This window comes from Stylophora pistillata, chromosome 10 (genome assembly GCF_964205215.1).
Source record: "Stylophora pistillata chromosome 10, jaStyPist1.2, whole genome shotgun sequence".
Classification (NCBI taxonomy): domain Eukaryota; kingdom Metazoa; phylum Cnidaria; class Anthozoa; order Scleractinia; family Pocilloporidae; genus Stylophora; species Stylophora pistillata.
In genome coordinates this window covers 18,059,784-18,075,869 of record NC_142528.1, presented here as the reverse complement: position 1 = coordinate 18,075,869, position 16,086 = coordinate 18,059,784, and the positions used below count along the sequence as shown (strand labels likewise).

Here is a 16,086-nt window from a genome sequence, read left to right as displayed (position 1 = left end):
CCCACGCAAATTATCTGCGGGTTCTTTGTATTTCTCAGAACATTCCACTCGGAGATGATTACAAGTGAAGCAAACCGTGAAACCACACGGTACTCGCTTTGATAAACACAAATTTTCTTAGGCTCACAAGTAGAGGTGCCAAGTGAAGAAGAACCCTGAATCAATCATCAATCAATTTATTAGCGTCGCGAAGAAGGATCTTTGAGGTTGCCTTAACCGTCGAACCGAAGGCTCATGAACAAAAATAAGCATGACAGTTACTAGCAATGTGGAGACTTAAACAGTGAAGTTTAGGTCATTTACGAAAATGCTTTGCTACATACATGCGTTTTTGCCACGTGCACGTTTGCAGAAACCATAGTTAATGGCCTAATAATAAAGGGCTAGGCGTGAAAGTACTATAACCATTCATGTGATACAGCCTGGTGGCCCTTAATTTTTTTCAGGCGATGAGGTGACTGAAAACATTTCTTCATTTTTAAGAGAAAAATGTTAGTTAGGTCAGTTAGGGTACTATGCCAAGAGTTCTGAGCCCGCGAATCTATGTAAGTTTTAAGACCTACATTCTAATTATTACTGAGCGTAGGTGGAGTGCTTCCAAGAGACTCATTTGGAATGAGAGACCTGGGATGAAATAAACATGTTTGGGTATAGTAGCTAAAGGCGTGTGTAGTGAAAGCTTAGCTGTTTCGATTGTGATAATATTGATATGCTTCGCAGATTAGCTTTTTGTCAAGCTTGCTTGTGGGAGGCAACTGGAAACCTGATCCAGTCGGAAAGATTTATTGTTGCATAGAAAATACTGACAACAGTTACAACACTGATATGAACGCATGGTATATATGTCCTTATATTCTTATTCAGTAATTCTTGTTAGTATAATTACTCAAGTGATTATAGAAATTCTCGCGCTCTTATTGGCCGAGAATGGCGTCATATTCCGCTATAATCACCTCCAGCGAGGTCATTATAGTTTCAAAATGGCAGCCTCGCGCTTTGTCGACGTCTGAAGAGGAAATTAATTTAATGAAAGAAAATGCCATTCCGAGGAATACCAAACACGCCTTAAAGTTTGGAATGACACTCTTCAAAGGTAAGGTGTGAAAATTATGCTAAACGTAACAAAGAAACCATTCAAATTTCCCTGAAAATTTTGCTTATGTCGACATGCAGGAATAAATCAAAACAACTACATTAAGTTTTCGCAACACTTTGTTTACTGAACAGAATGGTTTCAACAACAAACCGAATTTACCACTGACTTTGAGGCAATGGAGGTCAACGAGATGAATAAATGTTTGTCAAAATTTTACGTCTCAGTCAGGGGAAAAACGGGACTTTTTACAAGAGAAATAGTCTGTTGTCTGTGCGAGCGGCTCACGCTCAGTTGTTCACTGACGCGTGACAATGATAAATAAAATTTAACACTTCTTTGCTCATTTCTATAATCACCTGAATAATTATACTAAAACAATTATTCGCCTCAGGCTCGTGAATATTGGTGAATATTTCCCTCGACTTCGTCTCGGGGAACATTCACCAATATTCACTTCGCCTTCGGCGAATAATTGTTAATTATTGTCCATTATAACCTACTATTAATTTTGGCGTGATTCTATTGGTTACTTTACGTGACAAAATCACAGGACAGTTATCACGCAATAATTCCCGTCTTCGTCGATATTTGTCCTCCGATTTTTTCCGTGAAAAAGAAACATGGTCAACACAAGAGTTTCAACTTTTCCGTTCTCCTATTCACATGGAAGGAAACCAAACTCGTTTGTTTTTTTTTTGCTTGCTTGCTTGCGTCAATCACGCACATTCGCCATCAGATCACCACTGGCTTTTTAACTGTGTTTACGCGCAGTTTAATTGCGATGTGAAGATTAATGCCGGGGAGGGTTATAAAAGAAATAAACCCCGTTCTGGCTTTCTGGTATGTCGGCTGATAATGTCGCGGCTGAGAAATTGTCCTCAAAATTTCATATTTATTTTTCGGACAATCTCTCAGCCGCGGACATTATCAGCCGACATACCAGCCGACCGAATGGGTTTATTTACTAAATATCCCACTGGAACAAATCTTGTCTGATGGTTTTATCTAATAATGGAAGGTGCAAATTATCACACATTTCACAGAAGAGGAAAATTAGTGTTGCTAGGTTTCTTTTAACATACCATACGGAGATCTCTTCTGTGACTATTTCTTCGTTATTGCCATTGGAATCAAGTGGGTAACTTAATAATAATAATCTTTAGACAGCCGGGTACGTTCTCACAAAAGTGGTTTTCAGAACGGCCCTGTAAAAAATAAGTTAAAAAGTACAGTTAAAGAGCAAAGATGAAAGGATGAGATTGCTACATTACAATGTAAGGATTTAATTTGATGGCCTGCTCCCAGTTGGCTTGTTAGCTCAATTGGTAGAGCGCTGCACTAGTATCGCAGAGGTCAGTGGTTCGAATCCCGTACAGGCCTGAAATTTTTTTCAGGTCTGATTTTCACTATTGCTCAAATAGTGCTTTACTGCGAAGAATCGTTCTCATATACGTCTCATAACCGCAGTTCACACATATGTTTCATATGTTTGTTGTTGTTTAATGTAAGGATTGTTATGAAAAAAGGTAAAAATTGAAAATTGACAAAATACAAAATACATTACAATGTAAGGATTAGATACAATGAATATATGAAGTTCATATACGGCCTGCTCCTAGTTGGCTTGTTAGCTCAATTGGTAGAGCGCTGCACTAGTATCGCAGAGGTCAGTGGTTCGAATCCCGTACAGGCCTGATTTTTTTTTTCAGGTCTGATTTTCGCTATTGCATAAATAGCGCTATCTACTGCGAGGGTCGTGCATCATACGAATGTAAGGATTATTATGAAAAAGGTAAAAATTGACAAAATACAAAATACATTACAATGTAAGGATTGTTATGAAAAAAGGTAAAAATTGACAAAATACAAAATACATTACAATGTAAGGATTATTATGAAAAAAGGTAAAAATTGAAAATTGACAAAATACAAAATACATTACAATGTAAGGATTATTATGAAAAAAGGTAAAAATTGACAAAATACAAAATACATTACAATGTAAGGATTATTATGAAAAAAGGTAAAAATTGAAAATTGACAAAATACTACGATAAAAACTGCACTTTCTTTTTAAACAATAGAATTGATTTAGTTCCCTGAATTTTTGGATTAAGATTATTGAAATCGTTTGAAGCCTGGTATGTAAGTTTTTGTTTTCCTCAGTTTTTTTTGGGAGCTGGAAGATGAAAGGCAGTTAAAATCAAAATCGATGATATTATTTAAGCATCTAAAAATAAAAACGCATCGGTGCATGTGTCGTCTTTAATCTAAACGCTTCCATTTTAAGATCTCAAGAGCAGCTGTTGCAGAAGAATATTTGGCCTTATCAAGAATGATTTTAGCTGCCTTGTTTTGTTGGATTTGAAGATCGTTCATTAACGTAGCATTGTTTTTTTCACCCCAAATGATGTCACCGTAGTCAAAAGTAGGAAGTATCAGAGAGTGATAAAGTGTCAACCGAGCGTGTAATGATAAAAGATGCTTGATTCTTCTGACAAGTCCAAGTTGCTGGTTTGTTTTGCACATGATATTTTTTACGTGATCACCCCAGGATAGATCTTCGCTCAGTGTTCCACCTAAGTATTTGAAGGAGCTAGCTTCTTCGAGCGGACTATCGTTGATACGGATAGCGACAGTATTTAACGACTTCAGACGGCGTTTACTCCCAAATAGAAGAAATCTCAGTTGACTTAGAACAGTTAAGGGTAAGGAGATTTGACTGAAGCCAAAGCGAAGCAGATTCGAGGTCCTCGTTTAAAGAGGTCTGCAAGTCCTGAGTTGATTTGGCAGAATAATAAATTCACGTATCATCAGCGTAAAGAATGATCTTACAATACTGGAGACACCGAGGTAGATCATTAACATATATAATGAACAGAAGTGGTCCAAGTATGCTTCCTTGAGGCACCCCGATTGTGACTGGTCTCGGAGACGAGAGACAGTTTCCGATTGAGGTGACTGGTTCACGCTCAGAGAGATAGGACTTAAACCAATCTGTTGAATTAGTATTAAGACCTAAGCAATGCAATTTCTTTAGTAAAATCTGATGGTCAATCGTATCAAATGCCTTGCTAAGTTCAAGGAACACAGCGTCCGTAATAAAGCCATTGTCCATCATGTTATCCAGGATGTTCTCAGTCAGATGAGCAAGGGCCACCTCAGTTGGGAGGTTTGGGCGAAACCCAAACTGTTCAGGGGCCAAAGGGTTGTTCTCCTTGAGGAAGGTATACAGCTGACAGTGAACAGCTTTCTCGAGAATCTTGCTTAGAACTGGTAGGATTGTAATTGGTCTGAAATTACTTGCGCTGGTTCGGTCACCAGATTTAAAAATTGGAACCACCTTTCCCTTTTTCCATATAGCTGGAAAAACAACAGAAGATAGCGATTTATTCAACAAAAAGGTAAGGCACGGTGTGATGACATCAGCAGAATCTTTGAGAAGGTGGGCGCTGATCTTGTCGAGGCCAAATACCTTTTTGGTTTTTAGGGAGCTTACGTATTTCCGCACGAAGCTTGGATTTACATCGGAGAAACTGAAGACTGATGATGATTGGGTAACCCGGGAAGGGGACTCACGGGTGGTGCATCGATCTCTTATTGCGTTAGCTAGGTGTGTCCCGATAGATGTAAAATAATCGTTAAGGACATTAGCAATTGAAATAGAATTGTTATGTAAAACTTCGCCAGATGAGATACACGTAGGACCACACCCAGATTTATTGTCACGGTTTGTGATTTCGTTTAGGGTTTTGCAGAGACCAGCACCATTGTCCTTTTTATTGTTGATACACTCTTGGAAATGGTTAGACTTGGCTTTTTAACTTCTTCGTTTGTTTGGTTCCTGAGTTTGCGATATGTGGACCACGCAGCAACAGAATTAGAATTCAGTGCTTTCTTAAGGAAACGATCTTGACCTTGCATTAATTTAGTAAGCTCAGGCGTCATCCGCGGGGTCTTTAGGCCTTTAACTCTTTAAATTTTAATGGAGCGTGTTGGTCAGCTATGCTGGAGCTATGCTTCATTTTCTGCCTTTAAAAGCACACACAACCCACAATTCCTCTATTCACTCCAATGAAGGGCTAACGCGCGAAACGTCAGCTTTTGTAATCGTTACGGTGGCCAATTTACCATGTCAACTTTTTTGATATATCCAAATTATGCTGGTGTAGATTGTACACCAGGTATTTACAGCATTATTGACATCATCTGCGTTGTAAACATGGGACCAGTCTGTTGTTCTAAGGTCCCAAAGGAAGCGTCCTTTATCATAATGTTTATATGAACGGTATTCAATAACACGCGGAGGAGCCTTGGGCACACCTGCTTTTAACGTGCAACACAAGGGAATGATCACTCAGAGCCAAATGACTCACGCCACTGTTACTGTTAACAATGCGATGACTGTTATTCACAAAGATGAGATCTATCAGTGATGAATTGTTGGCGGTTGCTCCCGTGGGAGATTGGATAAGTTGATCCAGGTTATGTAAATTTTCTAAGTTTTCCAACTTTGATTTTAAGCCAGAATTTGACTTCTGTCTGCAAGAGTAATCAACATTAAAATCCCCCAGAAAAACAAGTTCAATGTCACTGGAAAGCTTTTACAATGTAGCTTTCAAGACGTCAATAAAATTGGGCAGTGATGCGTTAGGGGCTCTATAAATAGAGCATACGAAAAGTTTCTGGTGTTTAGATGGGTAATTTCAATCCAGCAGTTTTCAAGCGGAGTTTCATTTAGATCAGGGCGAGGTTGAAAAGGAATACCATCCCGTACGTACACAGCCGTGCCACCGCCTTGCTTATCTGTGCGATCTTGTCTAATAACAGCATACCCAGGAATATGTAGCTCTTGATCCAATAACATAATCATGATACGAGGTTCTCTTCTTCCGGCAATTTTCATTTTAATTCATCGAAATTGAATCAAAGCCAGGGCTCTTTTGCTAGCTTCGGAGCTAAACTTTGGAACTCCATTTGCGATGCTCTTCTTCTCAAACCCGTTACTAATTCATCAAGTTACAAACCAGTCACGATACGCCAATTTGGCCACATGTGTGCGTTTAGAAATCCCGACGAAACACTGGACAGAAGCTTTTCCACTATACTTTGATGAAATATCAAACCCTAGAACTTGAGAAAATGTCAAACCCCACTGATTCCAAAATCAGTAAGAATTTTTTTGTTGTTCTTGGCTAAGGATGCACGATTGAGAAGCAATTTCAAAAATTCGTACTTCGTGTTTCATCGGGGTTTTCAAACACTCGAAAACAATTAAAAGCACTCGGCCTTCGGCCTCCACAGGGAGCCCAGACAAGCGACGAGTCTGGTTGTTTATTCGAAATATGAAGGAATGTATGGGAGAATATTGAAGAGTCTTATTATCGTAAACTTATACCATGAAATGTCTGAGTTAAAGCTCAAAATAAGTGTAAACCTACCTCGCTTGCTGTGTATTGTCGTTTCTATTTAGAGCCACAGAAACGACAATACACAGCAAGTGAGGTAGGTTTAAATTTATTTTGAGCTTTAACTCAAACATTTCATGATATAAGTTTACGATAAGAAGACTCTTCAATATTCTCCCATACATTCCTTTATATTTCGAATAAACAACCAGACTCGTCGCTTGTCAGGGCTCCCTGTGCGGCCTCGTGCTTTCATCAGTTTTCTCGAGCTCGTATTTGGAAACCCTGATGAAACACTCGCACTGGTTTTTTAAATATTACGTTAACTCCCGAAGAGAGCTTTCAAAAAACTCTTTGAGGACATGTTATTTTCGTTCTTAGAGGCTGAGGATTACTATGTTGAATCGCTCCTTCTACTTCAAAACATTACTAATTATAAACCGGCTTTATAATTTTATTCTACATTCTATAGTGTTTCTGTTTTCTTTTGTTTAGTGATGCAGTTATATATACGAGTTTCAAGTGGCTGTCTTTTTCTGGAAATGTTAATAATTTATGTTTAAGCTTTATTTGTAATCTATCACCACTGCTGTACCTCTAATTCTCGCCCGCCTGGACTAGCTCCTGCTATTTGCGGGCGTGAACGGTCTTTATGAACATGAAAGTTTGCTTGACAACGAGTTGATGTTGATATCTTGTAAAACGTGTAGATTAGATTAATAATGATTAGATTAATAATAGTATTTACGTAGATGTCAATACAATTTATGAAGTTTAAAGTTTAAAGTTCTAATAAAGGTATCGAGGCATTAGGCCATGTTTCTGAAATCGTAAATATGTCAAGTGGTCGATTCTTTAACAAGATACGGATATCATCCAACTTTGGAAGCAGTCTTCTGACATTTAGGACTAATTTCCAGGCCGTGAGCTTTGGTTAGTTCTTGAGTAGTGTCGAATGGACCAGGGTTGGTGGACATATCATTTGATAACATGATAAGAAGCACGGAGACTGAAGCATTGGAGAATAGTCGCAATCCAGCACAGAGTTGTGATGAAGAGGAGTTGGGAACCGAAGAAACGTCAGGTTTAATAATAATAAATAATAATAAAATCTTTATTACCGTGTCAATATATTTAGCTCATAGAGCTAATCGGGGACACCTACTTTTACTAAATTAATAAAAAAAACTATGTACAGTATCATAATAAGTAACAATACAGCCGATAAACTATGCATTAAAATTTTAAAATATTTAGAAATATCAACAGTGTTCAGATAACATAAAAATACTTGTACCATGCAGATAATTAAAAAAAAAAAAAAAAAAAAAAAATCACGTGCTGCAAAGATTGCAGCAGTTGCCACTGTCTTCCACTAGGCTTACCAGGTCAACTCTACGGATTCTAGTTTTAAAGATACTAAGGCTTGGTAGTTCACGCATACCATTTTCTAATTTGGACCAAATATATGGTCCTTGATACCTTAGTGTGTGTTTACCATAGCGTATAGTGTTAAATCGTGGTATTTCAAAGTCACTATTCCTAAGGTTATAACGAGTACCCTTTCGAGTAAATATCTCAGATATGTAGCTGGGTACTAGATCGTTCTTTACTTTATACATTAGTGTTGCTATGTCCTGTAAGCGTCTATTATGAAGCGTAGGTAACTTAGCACGCTTAAGAAGTTCCTCATATGTCTCTGTTGTTGTTTTGAAGACCGCACGCAGGGCTCGCTCTTGGATGCGTTCGATTTTGCGCCCATCTGAAGATTTACAAAAGTTCCAGACTAAATGACAGTATGTTAAATGTGGCATTATAGCTGTTTTATACAGTATGAGCTTAGCTTGGCATGGTATTAGGTTACGCAAGCGCATGAGGACTCCTACTTTCTGGCTGGCTTTAGTGCATATTTCGCTAATAGAAAAAACGAGAAACCATTTTAGACGCCATAATATCCGTTGAAACAAGCAGTAGCGGTGGAGATGCCGTTAAATAGTCGTTTTTTACAACGAAACTGAAAATTGAATGAAGAGAAAAAGGCAAAGGTTGTTGGACGACAGAAAGCCACCTCCGACCGCCATGATGACTCGAAATTGGGTTTGAGTTTCAGCATAGACAGTTGGGTTTCAGCATAGAGAAGAAATGAAATGCTGCTTATCTTGAGTTAATTGAAAATTCACAAGTTAATATCAATAATTGAAGGTGATGTTTTGAAATGGAAACATTGAATTGCGCGATATTTTAAAAATTTCTCGGCAGTATAAATCCGCCTAAATATTACAAGGTTTCAACACCGTATTTCCTCGAATAAGCTCCCGGGCGCTTGTATAAAATTTCGGCTGAAAGGGAGTGGGGGAGGAAGGGGGAGAGGCGGCCTCAAGTTATTGGTAGGAAGGTACTTGATCAAGGGGGGCGCTTATTTAGTAAGCGCAGCATTAGGACAAAAATCAAAAGAACAGATAACTCACATCAGGAACCCTGTAAGCACATTGAGATAGAAACAACTGTAACGGAAAAGAAACTACAATACGACAATCTCTCAAACCATGCCCCGCGGCTCCCTGGGTGACGTGCAACACACTGTTACTGCCGTGGAGGAATGGTCTTGGTCTCAGCGGATGCAACTCAATGCCGACAAGTGCAAGGAGAAGATTATCGACTTCAAGAAGAACCCTCATAATTTCTCTCCTCTCGAGGCAGATGGTCACAAGCTTCCTGTCACCGACCGCGCGAGGATATTAGGTGTTACGATATCCAGTGACTTGAAATGGAACAATCATATTGTAGATTGCATTAAGAAAGCAAATAAGCGCCTGCATTGTATTGTTCTCTTGAAAAGGGCCCGTGTTCCCCTTAAGGACATTGTAAACTTCTTTTGCACAACAATTAGACCTATACCAGAATACTGCGCTCCAGTGTTCCATCATGCACTCCCGGCCTATCTTAATGAGGATATAGAAAGAATTCAGAAATACATAAATATCTGCGTTTCGAAGTTTAGCAGTTATTTGTTTTCTGCGCGTTCTGTATGGAATGTGGTCCTCGCTAAGTACGCATTCCGGTATGTCTCTTGTGTGTAGTTATTTGCATAGTGGTATATAAGTCTGAGGTTAACTGGTATTCATCCTTCGGCTTGTGAACGCCATCGCATACAAAACTTTTTTCAGTTCATCGACCAGCGTAGCGGAGCTTCTCTTTCCTTGGACGCGGCAGACGTCGGTGTGGCCGTAATGGATGCAGCGATCAGCGAAGCGATTCAATCTAATGTTAACGCGTCGGTCGGTCGTCTAACAGATAGCCTTACTGAAGTGATTGAGGCAAGGCTCGGTAGTTTTGCTCAACGTTTTTCCGAAGAAAATGGCGCCACCGTCGAGCAAGCCGTCAAAAAGGCCCGCCGTGAAAACCATACATGTAAAAGAAGGGGAAATCAACAGCAGCTTGATCACGAGCTCGAGGTGCTGGATAAATTTGATGAGGCAACGAGTGCTCTAAAGAACAAGTCGTACGACAAAGTGAAAGCAGCCTTGGAGGAAGGTACGGGTATCGTATCCAAGCGCATAAAAGCCATTAATTTAGCTGATAAAAGCGGTTTTGGTTGGCAAACCGTGGACGAGTACCTGTCAAACGAGTTGGCGTCAGACTCAGACGATGAGAAAAGGATGTATCGCGCGGAGAGGAGAGCGGAGAGGAAAATCAAAGATAAGCGTCGTCGCCAGCCTCGCCCTTTCACTCGTGGAAGTTCCCAGCCTACCGCTTCGAATGTTTCTTCAAATTCACAAAGGCCTTTTGCAGGCGATCATGCAGTCCGTAAGGATTCAAACCCTCCCCGACGCTTGGGTCCCTGTTTCAAGATAAGTATTTAAATCTTTTTTGCTTGGTTCAGTTCACTCGCGCGTCTTACTTCTTTGTTTTTTACTACGGATTGATGGCGTTGCTCGCAGCCCACAATCCGATGTTCTCCATGATTTGTTGTGTCTTGTTTTCATTTGGTTTTATTCGCTTAAGTTAGTGCAGAATATAAAAATATCTGCGTTACGAAGTTTAGCAGATATTTGTTTTCTGCACGTTCTGTATGGAATGTGGTCCTCGCTAAGTACGCATTCCGGTATGTCTCTTGTGTGTAGTTATTTGCATAGTGGTATATAAGTCTGAGGTTAACTGGTATTCATCCTTCGGGTTGTGAACGCCATCGCATACAGAACTTTCATTTGCGTTGTCTATCTTATAGTACGGGGAGTTTGGCCATTTGAGCGCCTTCTGTTCTAAGCCGTCTGTTGCGCCAAAGAGTGACTCGCGCCATTCTTGACTAGACGTGGATTCAAGCTCGGAGAACGTTCTTCAGCATTCAGTTGAGTTCGATTTTTCTTCCTTTTTTTGGGTAGTTACGACGATTTCAATGTTAAAATCACTAGGAGCGGTGTCAAGGGTCGTTTGAGCGCCTCCATTGAATTTTGGAAGAGTACCTTGAATGCTCCTGAATTTGTGCTCGACACTATCAGGCGTGGGTACAGGCTTCCTTTCGCGGAATATACGCCCTCGTGTTTTTTGGCTAATAATAGATCGGCCTTTTAGCATTCTGGATTTGTGACACAAGCCATCTCGGAGCTTTTAGCCTACGGTTGCATTATTTAGCACAGTGTTCCGCCATTTTGCGTCAACCCCTTGTCAGTTGCTAAAGGGAAGAAGCTGCGCTTAGTCATCGATCTCAGGCGCGTTAACAGCTTCCTTGTGAGGTTTGAATTTCAGTACGAGGATCTTCGCTCCCTATCTCAAGTCCTCGAGGAGGGGCACTGGTTCTTTACATGGGACCTTAAGTCCGGATATAATCATGTTGATATCTGCTTGGAGCATCAGCGGTATCTCGGTTTTTCTTGGCAGTTCAACAGCGTGCCAAGATATTTTACCTTCGTAGTTTTGCCCTTCGGCCTTAGCAGCGCCTGTTTTTGCTTCACCAAATTATTGCGTCCGTTAGTCTGTCGCTGGCGCTATATGGGTCACAATAGCTTTATTTATCTCGACGATGGGCTCGGAAGTCTACCGGATAAGTGTTCCGCCGCAGCAGCTGCCATTATCCAAAAGAAAGAGCTCGACTCCTCAGGTCTCCTTGTGAATGAAGACAAATCTCATTGGCATCCCATGCAAGTAGGCGAATGGCTGGGTTTCGTGATTAACACTATTACTATGTCTTTTCATATTCCTGAAAGGAAGGTGGAAAAGCTTAAGAGTCTTTTAGGCTCTGTAATTGGAGATACGTCGTCCTCGTATCGAGAATTGGCCAGAATCGCCGGTTCTATAATTTCTGTAGCCTTGTCAGTGGGGCCCGTTTCACGTCTTCTAACCAGGCAAATGTACCTGGCAATTGAATCACGATCAGCGTGGGACCACACCCTTCGTTTTTTTCCGGCTCTTTTGGAGGAGTTGAGATTTTGGTACAGCAATATCGACTCGTTTAACGGCTATTCTCTTCGTCTACCCCCTGATTCGTCGACGGTTATTTTCTCTGATGCTAGTTATGTCGCCTTCGGCGGGTTTTCGGCCTCCTTGGACGGCGTAATGGCTAGCGGCATGTTCACGTCTGAAGATCTTGGTCAGAGCTCCACGTACCGCGAGTTGAAAGCTATTTATTATGTTCTATTATCCTATGCGGAGAAGCTGCAGCAGAAGAGAGTAAAGGTTTTCACCGACAATCAAGGCGCTGCGAGAATAGTTTCTGTTGGCAGTTCCAAAGCTCACCTCCAGTCCGTTGTTATGAGCATTTTTGATTTTTGTTTTTCAAACGGGATCACCCTTGAAGCACAGTGGATTCCCAGGTCGCAGAATGAGAGGGCTGATCTCCTTAGCCGATTCGTTGACAAGGACGATTGGCGCGTCAATCCTTCAGTTTTTCGCCTCCTTGATGCTAAATGGGGTCCTCGTACATTCGACCGCTTCGCGACCTATTACAATGCTCAGCTCCCTCGGTTTAACTCGAAGTTTGCCTCTCCCGGATGCAGTGGGGTCGACGCATTGGCACAAGACTGGAGCGCCGAAAACAACTGGATATGTCCCCCAGTTAGTCTGATCGTCGATTCTGTTCGTCATCTCATGTCTTGCTTTGGCCGCGGGACATTGATCATCCCCGAATGGCCCTCCGCTCATTTTTGGCCTTTCTTGCGTGAAGGGTCTTCTCGGTTTAGCTCGTATGTCGCGGAAGTGTTTGTTCTGCCTGCAGTCGAGGATCTACTATTGGAGGGTCCTGGTCAGAAGCAGATCTATAAGTCTCGACCTTCTATTTTTCGTCGTTGTTCGAAGTTCAGAATGTTGGCTTTGCGTTTAGATTTTAGGAGAGTTGTCTAGCCTTCGTGGCATACTTTTTGAGCCCGGCGGTGCACTTTTTCCGGTATCTGTTTTGGTTACGCATATTTGGATTTTTTGGCGCATTTTAGAGCCTGATTTGGCGTATGTTTTTAGCCTTATGTGGCGTGTCTTGAGGCCTAAGTTGGGTAATGTTCGGTCCGATGGGGCGTTTGTTTGGCCTGTAATGGCACCTGGCCTGTAATGGCACCTGGATTCACTTTGCAATTTAGTAGGTATGGGTAAGTTTATGCCGCGCAGCCGACCATCGCGTTTGGAATATCCTCTTATACCGATATTGCCATTCTGTATGAGCTTGCTTTTTTCAGTTTTCTGTTGTCGTTTCGTTCACTTTGTGTTTTTGTGTTTCAGATGTTCTAATTTCCGGGATTTGGAGCGACGCGGCAGCCTTGGAAAACCCATTACTACGCAGCTTGGTTCCAGATCTTCTTGATTTGCACTTGGGATCCAGGGCCCCGTCTTCCTTAACCAAGTACAAGTCAGGCTGGTTGAGATGGCGCGGATGGGCGTCCTCGAAGATTGGTGTCCCTGTCATTTCGGCGAAGCCCTTGCACATTGCACTTTTTATTACAGAACTTACGAACGTTTGCCTTGCGAACAATACGGGTGTCTCCCCCATAGAAGCTGTTGTTTATGGTATTAAGTGGGCCCACTCTATGGCTGGGCTAGAAATATGTCCTGCCAACCATCCCCTTGTGAAATCTTCTCTTGAGGGCGCGAAAAAAAAATTGGCTCGTCCAGTTAACCCAAAGGAGCTTTTATCCGTAGACACGCTGCAGGCAATTGCCGAATGTTATATTGCGAGTAATTCTCTTGCCACTCTTCGTTTTTTTGTTGATAATGTTAGTTGGTTTCTATGGGTTTTTTCGTATTGATGAAATTAACAGTTTTTGCCTTAAGGATGTGACCATTAATGCTGACCATATGTCTATTTATGTCTCCAAGCGAAAAATTGACCAGTATCGGGAGGGTCACACCTCTTATCTTGCCAGGTCTGGGAAATCTACGTGCCCAGTTTCCATTACTGAACGAATTATTCAGGTTTTGTCGCAGTCTAATTCATCGCTTCCGCTTGTTCGTCGTACAATGTAAAGTCCAAATCTGGCGAGTATTTCCACGCTAGCAAAGGCGTGTCTAATTCTACTCTTAGAGAGGAATTCGAGAAGTACATCCGGCCCTTTGTTGACGACGTTTCAAAGTACGGCACGCATAGTATGAGGTCTGGTGCAGCGTCGAACGCCGCTTGTAGGCGCATACCGGCGATTTATTGGATATGCATGCTGGGTGGAGGTGTCCTCCCTCGAAGAACAGATACATTAAACATACAATGAAAGATCGTTTAAGCGTTTCAAAATCGCTTTTGCTCTGAGGGTATACTTTACGCTAGTTTACAGTTTATTCTTGTCATTAGTTTGCGATTATTTTGTGCTTTTTTGCTAGTTTATAACTATTGTAGTTCTAGTTTACTATTTACTGCAATCAATTTATTTATCGTATTTATTATGTCCATCTATTTGCTGTTGCCTAGAAGTCCTGGCGGGGGACGTAAGTGGTGCCTGGCCCGTCCCAGATTTCCTGTCCTGTATTTTCCCTACAGGGTTTTTTGAGGTAGGTTTTTTCTGGCCCCCCTGGCTCGCTTACTCGCAGTTGACAGATCCGGTTACGATTATAATCATATATCTCAATTGTAGTTCAATAAACTGATTGATGGCGTTTCTCGCAGCCCACAATCCAATGTTCTCCATGATTTGTTGTGTCTTGTTTTCATTTGGTTTTATTCGCTTAAGTTAGTGCAGAACGTGTGCTTTCCATAATTTCACCTGAAATGTCATATCGAGAATGCCTTGACAGTCTAGGCCTGCTAACTCTGTATGATAGACGCATCGAACTCTGTTGTCATTTGTTCGATTCCATAGCTAACACTTCCGAACATAAGTTGTACCATCTTCTGCCATCATGGAAAAAATCTAGTTATAGTTTAAGGTGTCAAGAGATATATAATTTGCCACGTTCTCACACGGAACGTTTTCGAGGCTCTTTCTTTTATGCTATGTCCCAGGGTGCGCACAATAGCTGCTAAAGTTTCAAAGAAAGTCGACTTTAATTTTAGATATTCATACATATTCTAGATTTATTATATTAGGCATTTACATTTATGATTGTATTTAGCTCTATATTTTAACCAATTAATGTTATCTGTAAAATACGGAATTCAGTTTTACGAGTGCAAAGTATTATTCAATAAACGATCTATCTTCTATCTATCTATCTACTTTATTATTAATTCTCCCTAGGGGGCTTTTCAGAATTAATTTACAACACTTTCGGGGGACTTTAGCAGGACTGCACCAAGCAGTTTACAATATTATCAATCAAAGGAAGTTGAAGATGCCCCCTCCCCCAAAATTCCCAGTAAACAGGCCAGACGGTATCACAGTAATCTCGTGAGTGGGTTCTTTAACGTCCCCTGCCCAACCAAATCAATTAATTGATAGATGCAGGAGACGGGACCTACGGTTTATTCGTCCTTATCCGAGAAGACTAGAATGTCTATCCATTTCTTGATATTATAGAAAGGTAGCACATTCTCCTCAGTTTTTTAAGACCTTGAGTGTTGGTCCGGCCGGGGCTCGAACCTTCGACCTCCCGCACAACAGTCCTGCGCTCTAACCATTTGAGCTAACCGGGGACTATTCTCCTCTGTTCTGACGTCGCTGCAGTTGAAGTATGAAAAGTTAAAAATGAAGTGGCAATAGAAACAAGTTTTCATTGTATCCCTACTTTTTACGAAAGTAAAGGAGGAAGGGGGCGGTTGTTCGAGGGGGCGCTTGTTTGAAATTATGGTCGAGGCGGTAGGTACTCATACGGGGGAGAGTGCCTATTAGAGTGTGGGTGCTTATTCGACTCTGCATCAGAAGTATCAACATTTGCAAGTGCACTTCGGTACATTGTCCCTTTAAATATAATTAAATAAAATATTTTGAACTGGACACTGAACTTGAAACAGTACTTAAGGTTTGCGGTCAAGTCGCCCAGAAGTCATCTCATTCAAGGTATGTCGCCCGGAAGGTGAGTCTTTTCGCCCAAAGCTTTAGTCATGTCGCTCGAAGTTTTAGTCATGTCGCCCGAAGAAAAATGTCAAGTCGCCCGAATTTTTATCCCTTATAAACACACCAAAATGGCATATTTTAAGAGAGTGCAAAAGGTACCGATCGATCAAAACACCCT

General features: G+C 41.1%; 2 protein-coding genes and 1 pseudogene across 3 annotated transcripts; all 3 read left to right on the top strand.

Moving 5' to 3' along the window:
* The first annotated feature begins 719 nt into the window (after window positions 1-719).
* On the top strand, window positions 720-14,605 carry LOC111344734 (uncharacterized; annotated as a pseudogene). Its single transcript, XR_015992388.1, has 2 exons — window positions 720-1,093; window positions 13,210-14,605. The product of XR_015992388.1 is annotated as an uncharacterized LOC111344734 (transcript).
* On the top strand, window positions 9,554-10,370 carry LOC148722087 (uncharacterized). Its single transcript, XM_088735687.1, has one exon. It carries the CDS (start codon window positions 9,735-9,737, stop codon window positions 10,365-10,367), a length of 633 nt encoding a protein of 210 aa, XP_088591813.1. The 5' UTR covers window positions 9,554-9,734; the 3' UTR covers window positions 10,368-10,370.
* On the top strand, window positions 10,415-13,285 carry LOC111325138 (uncharacterized). The gene has a single exon (XM_088735686.1). The coding sequence runs from the start codon at window positions 11,494-11,496 to the stop codon at window positions 12,838-12,840; it is 1,347 nt and encodes a 448-aa protein (XP_088591812.1). The 5' UTR covers window positions 10,415-11,493; the 3' UTR covers window positions 12,841-13,285.
* Window positions 14,606-16,086: the final 1,481 nt, after the last annotated feature.

What these genes read in the sequence shown, in the direction of transcription:
- LOC111325138 (XM_088735686.1), top strand. Translation starts at nt 11,494, where the DNA reads ATGGGTCACAATAGCTTTATTTATCTCGACGATGGGCTCGGAAGTCTA.
- LOC148722087 (XM_088735687.1), top strand. Translation starts at nt 9,735, where the DNA reads ATGGATGCAGCGATCAGCGAAGCGATTCAATCTAATGTTAACGCGTCG.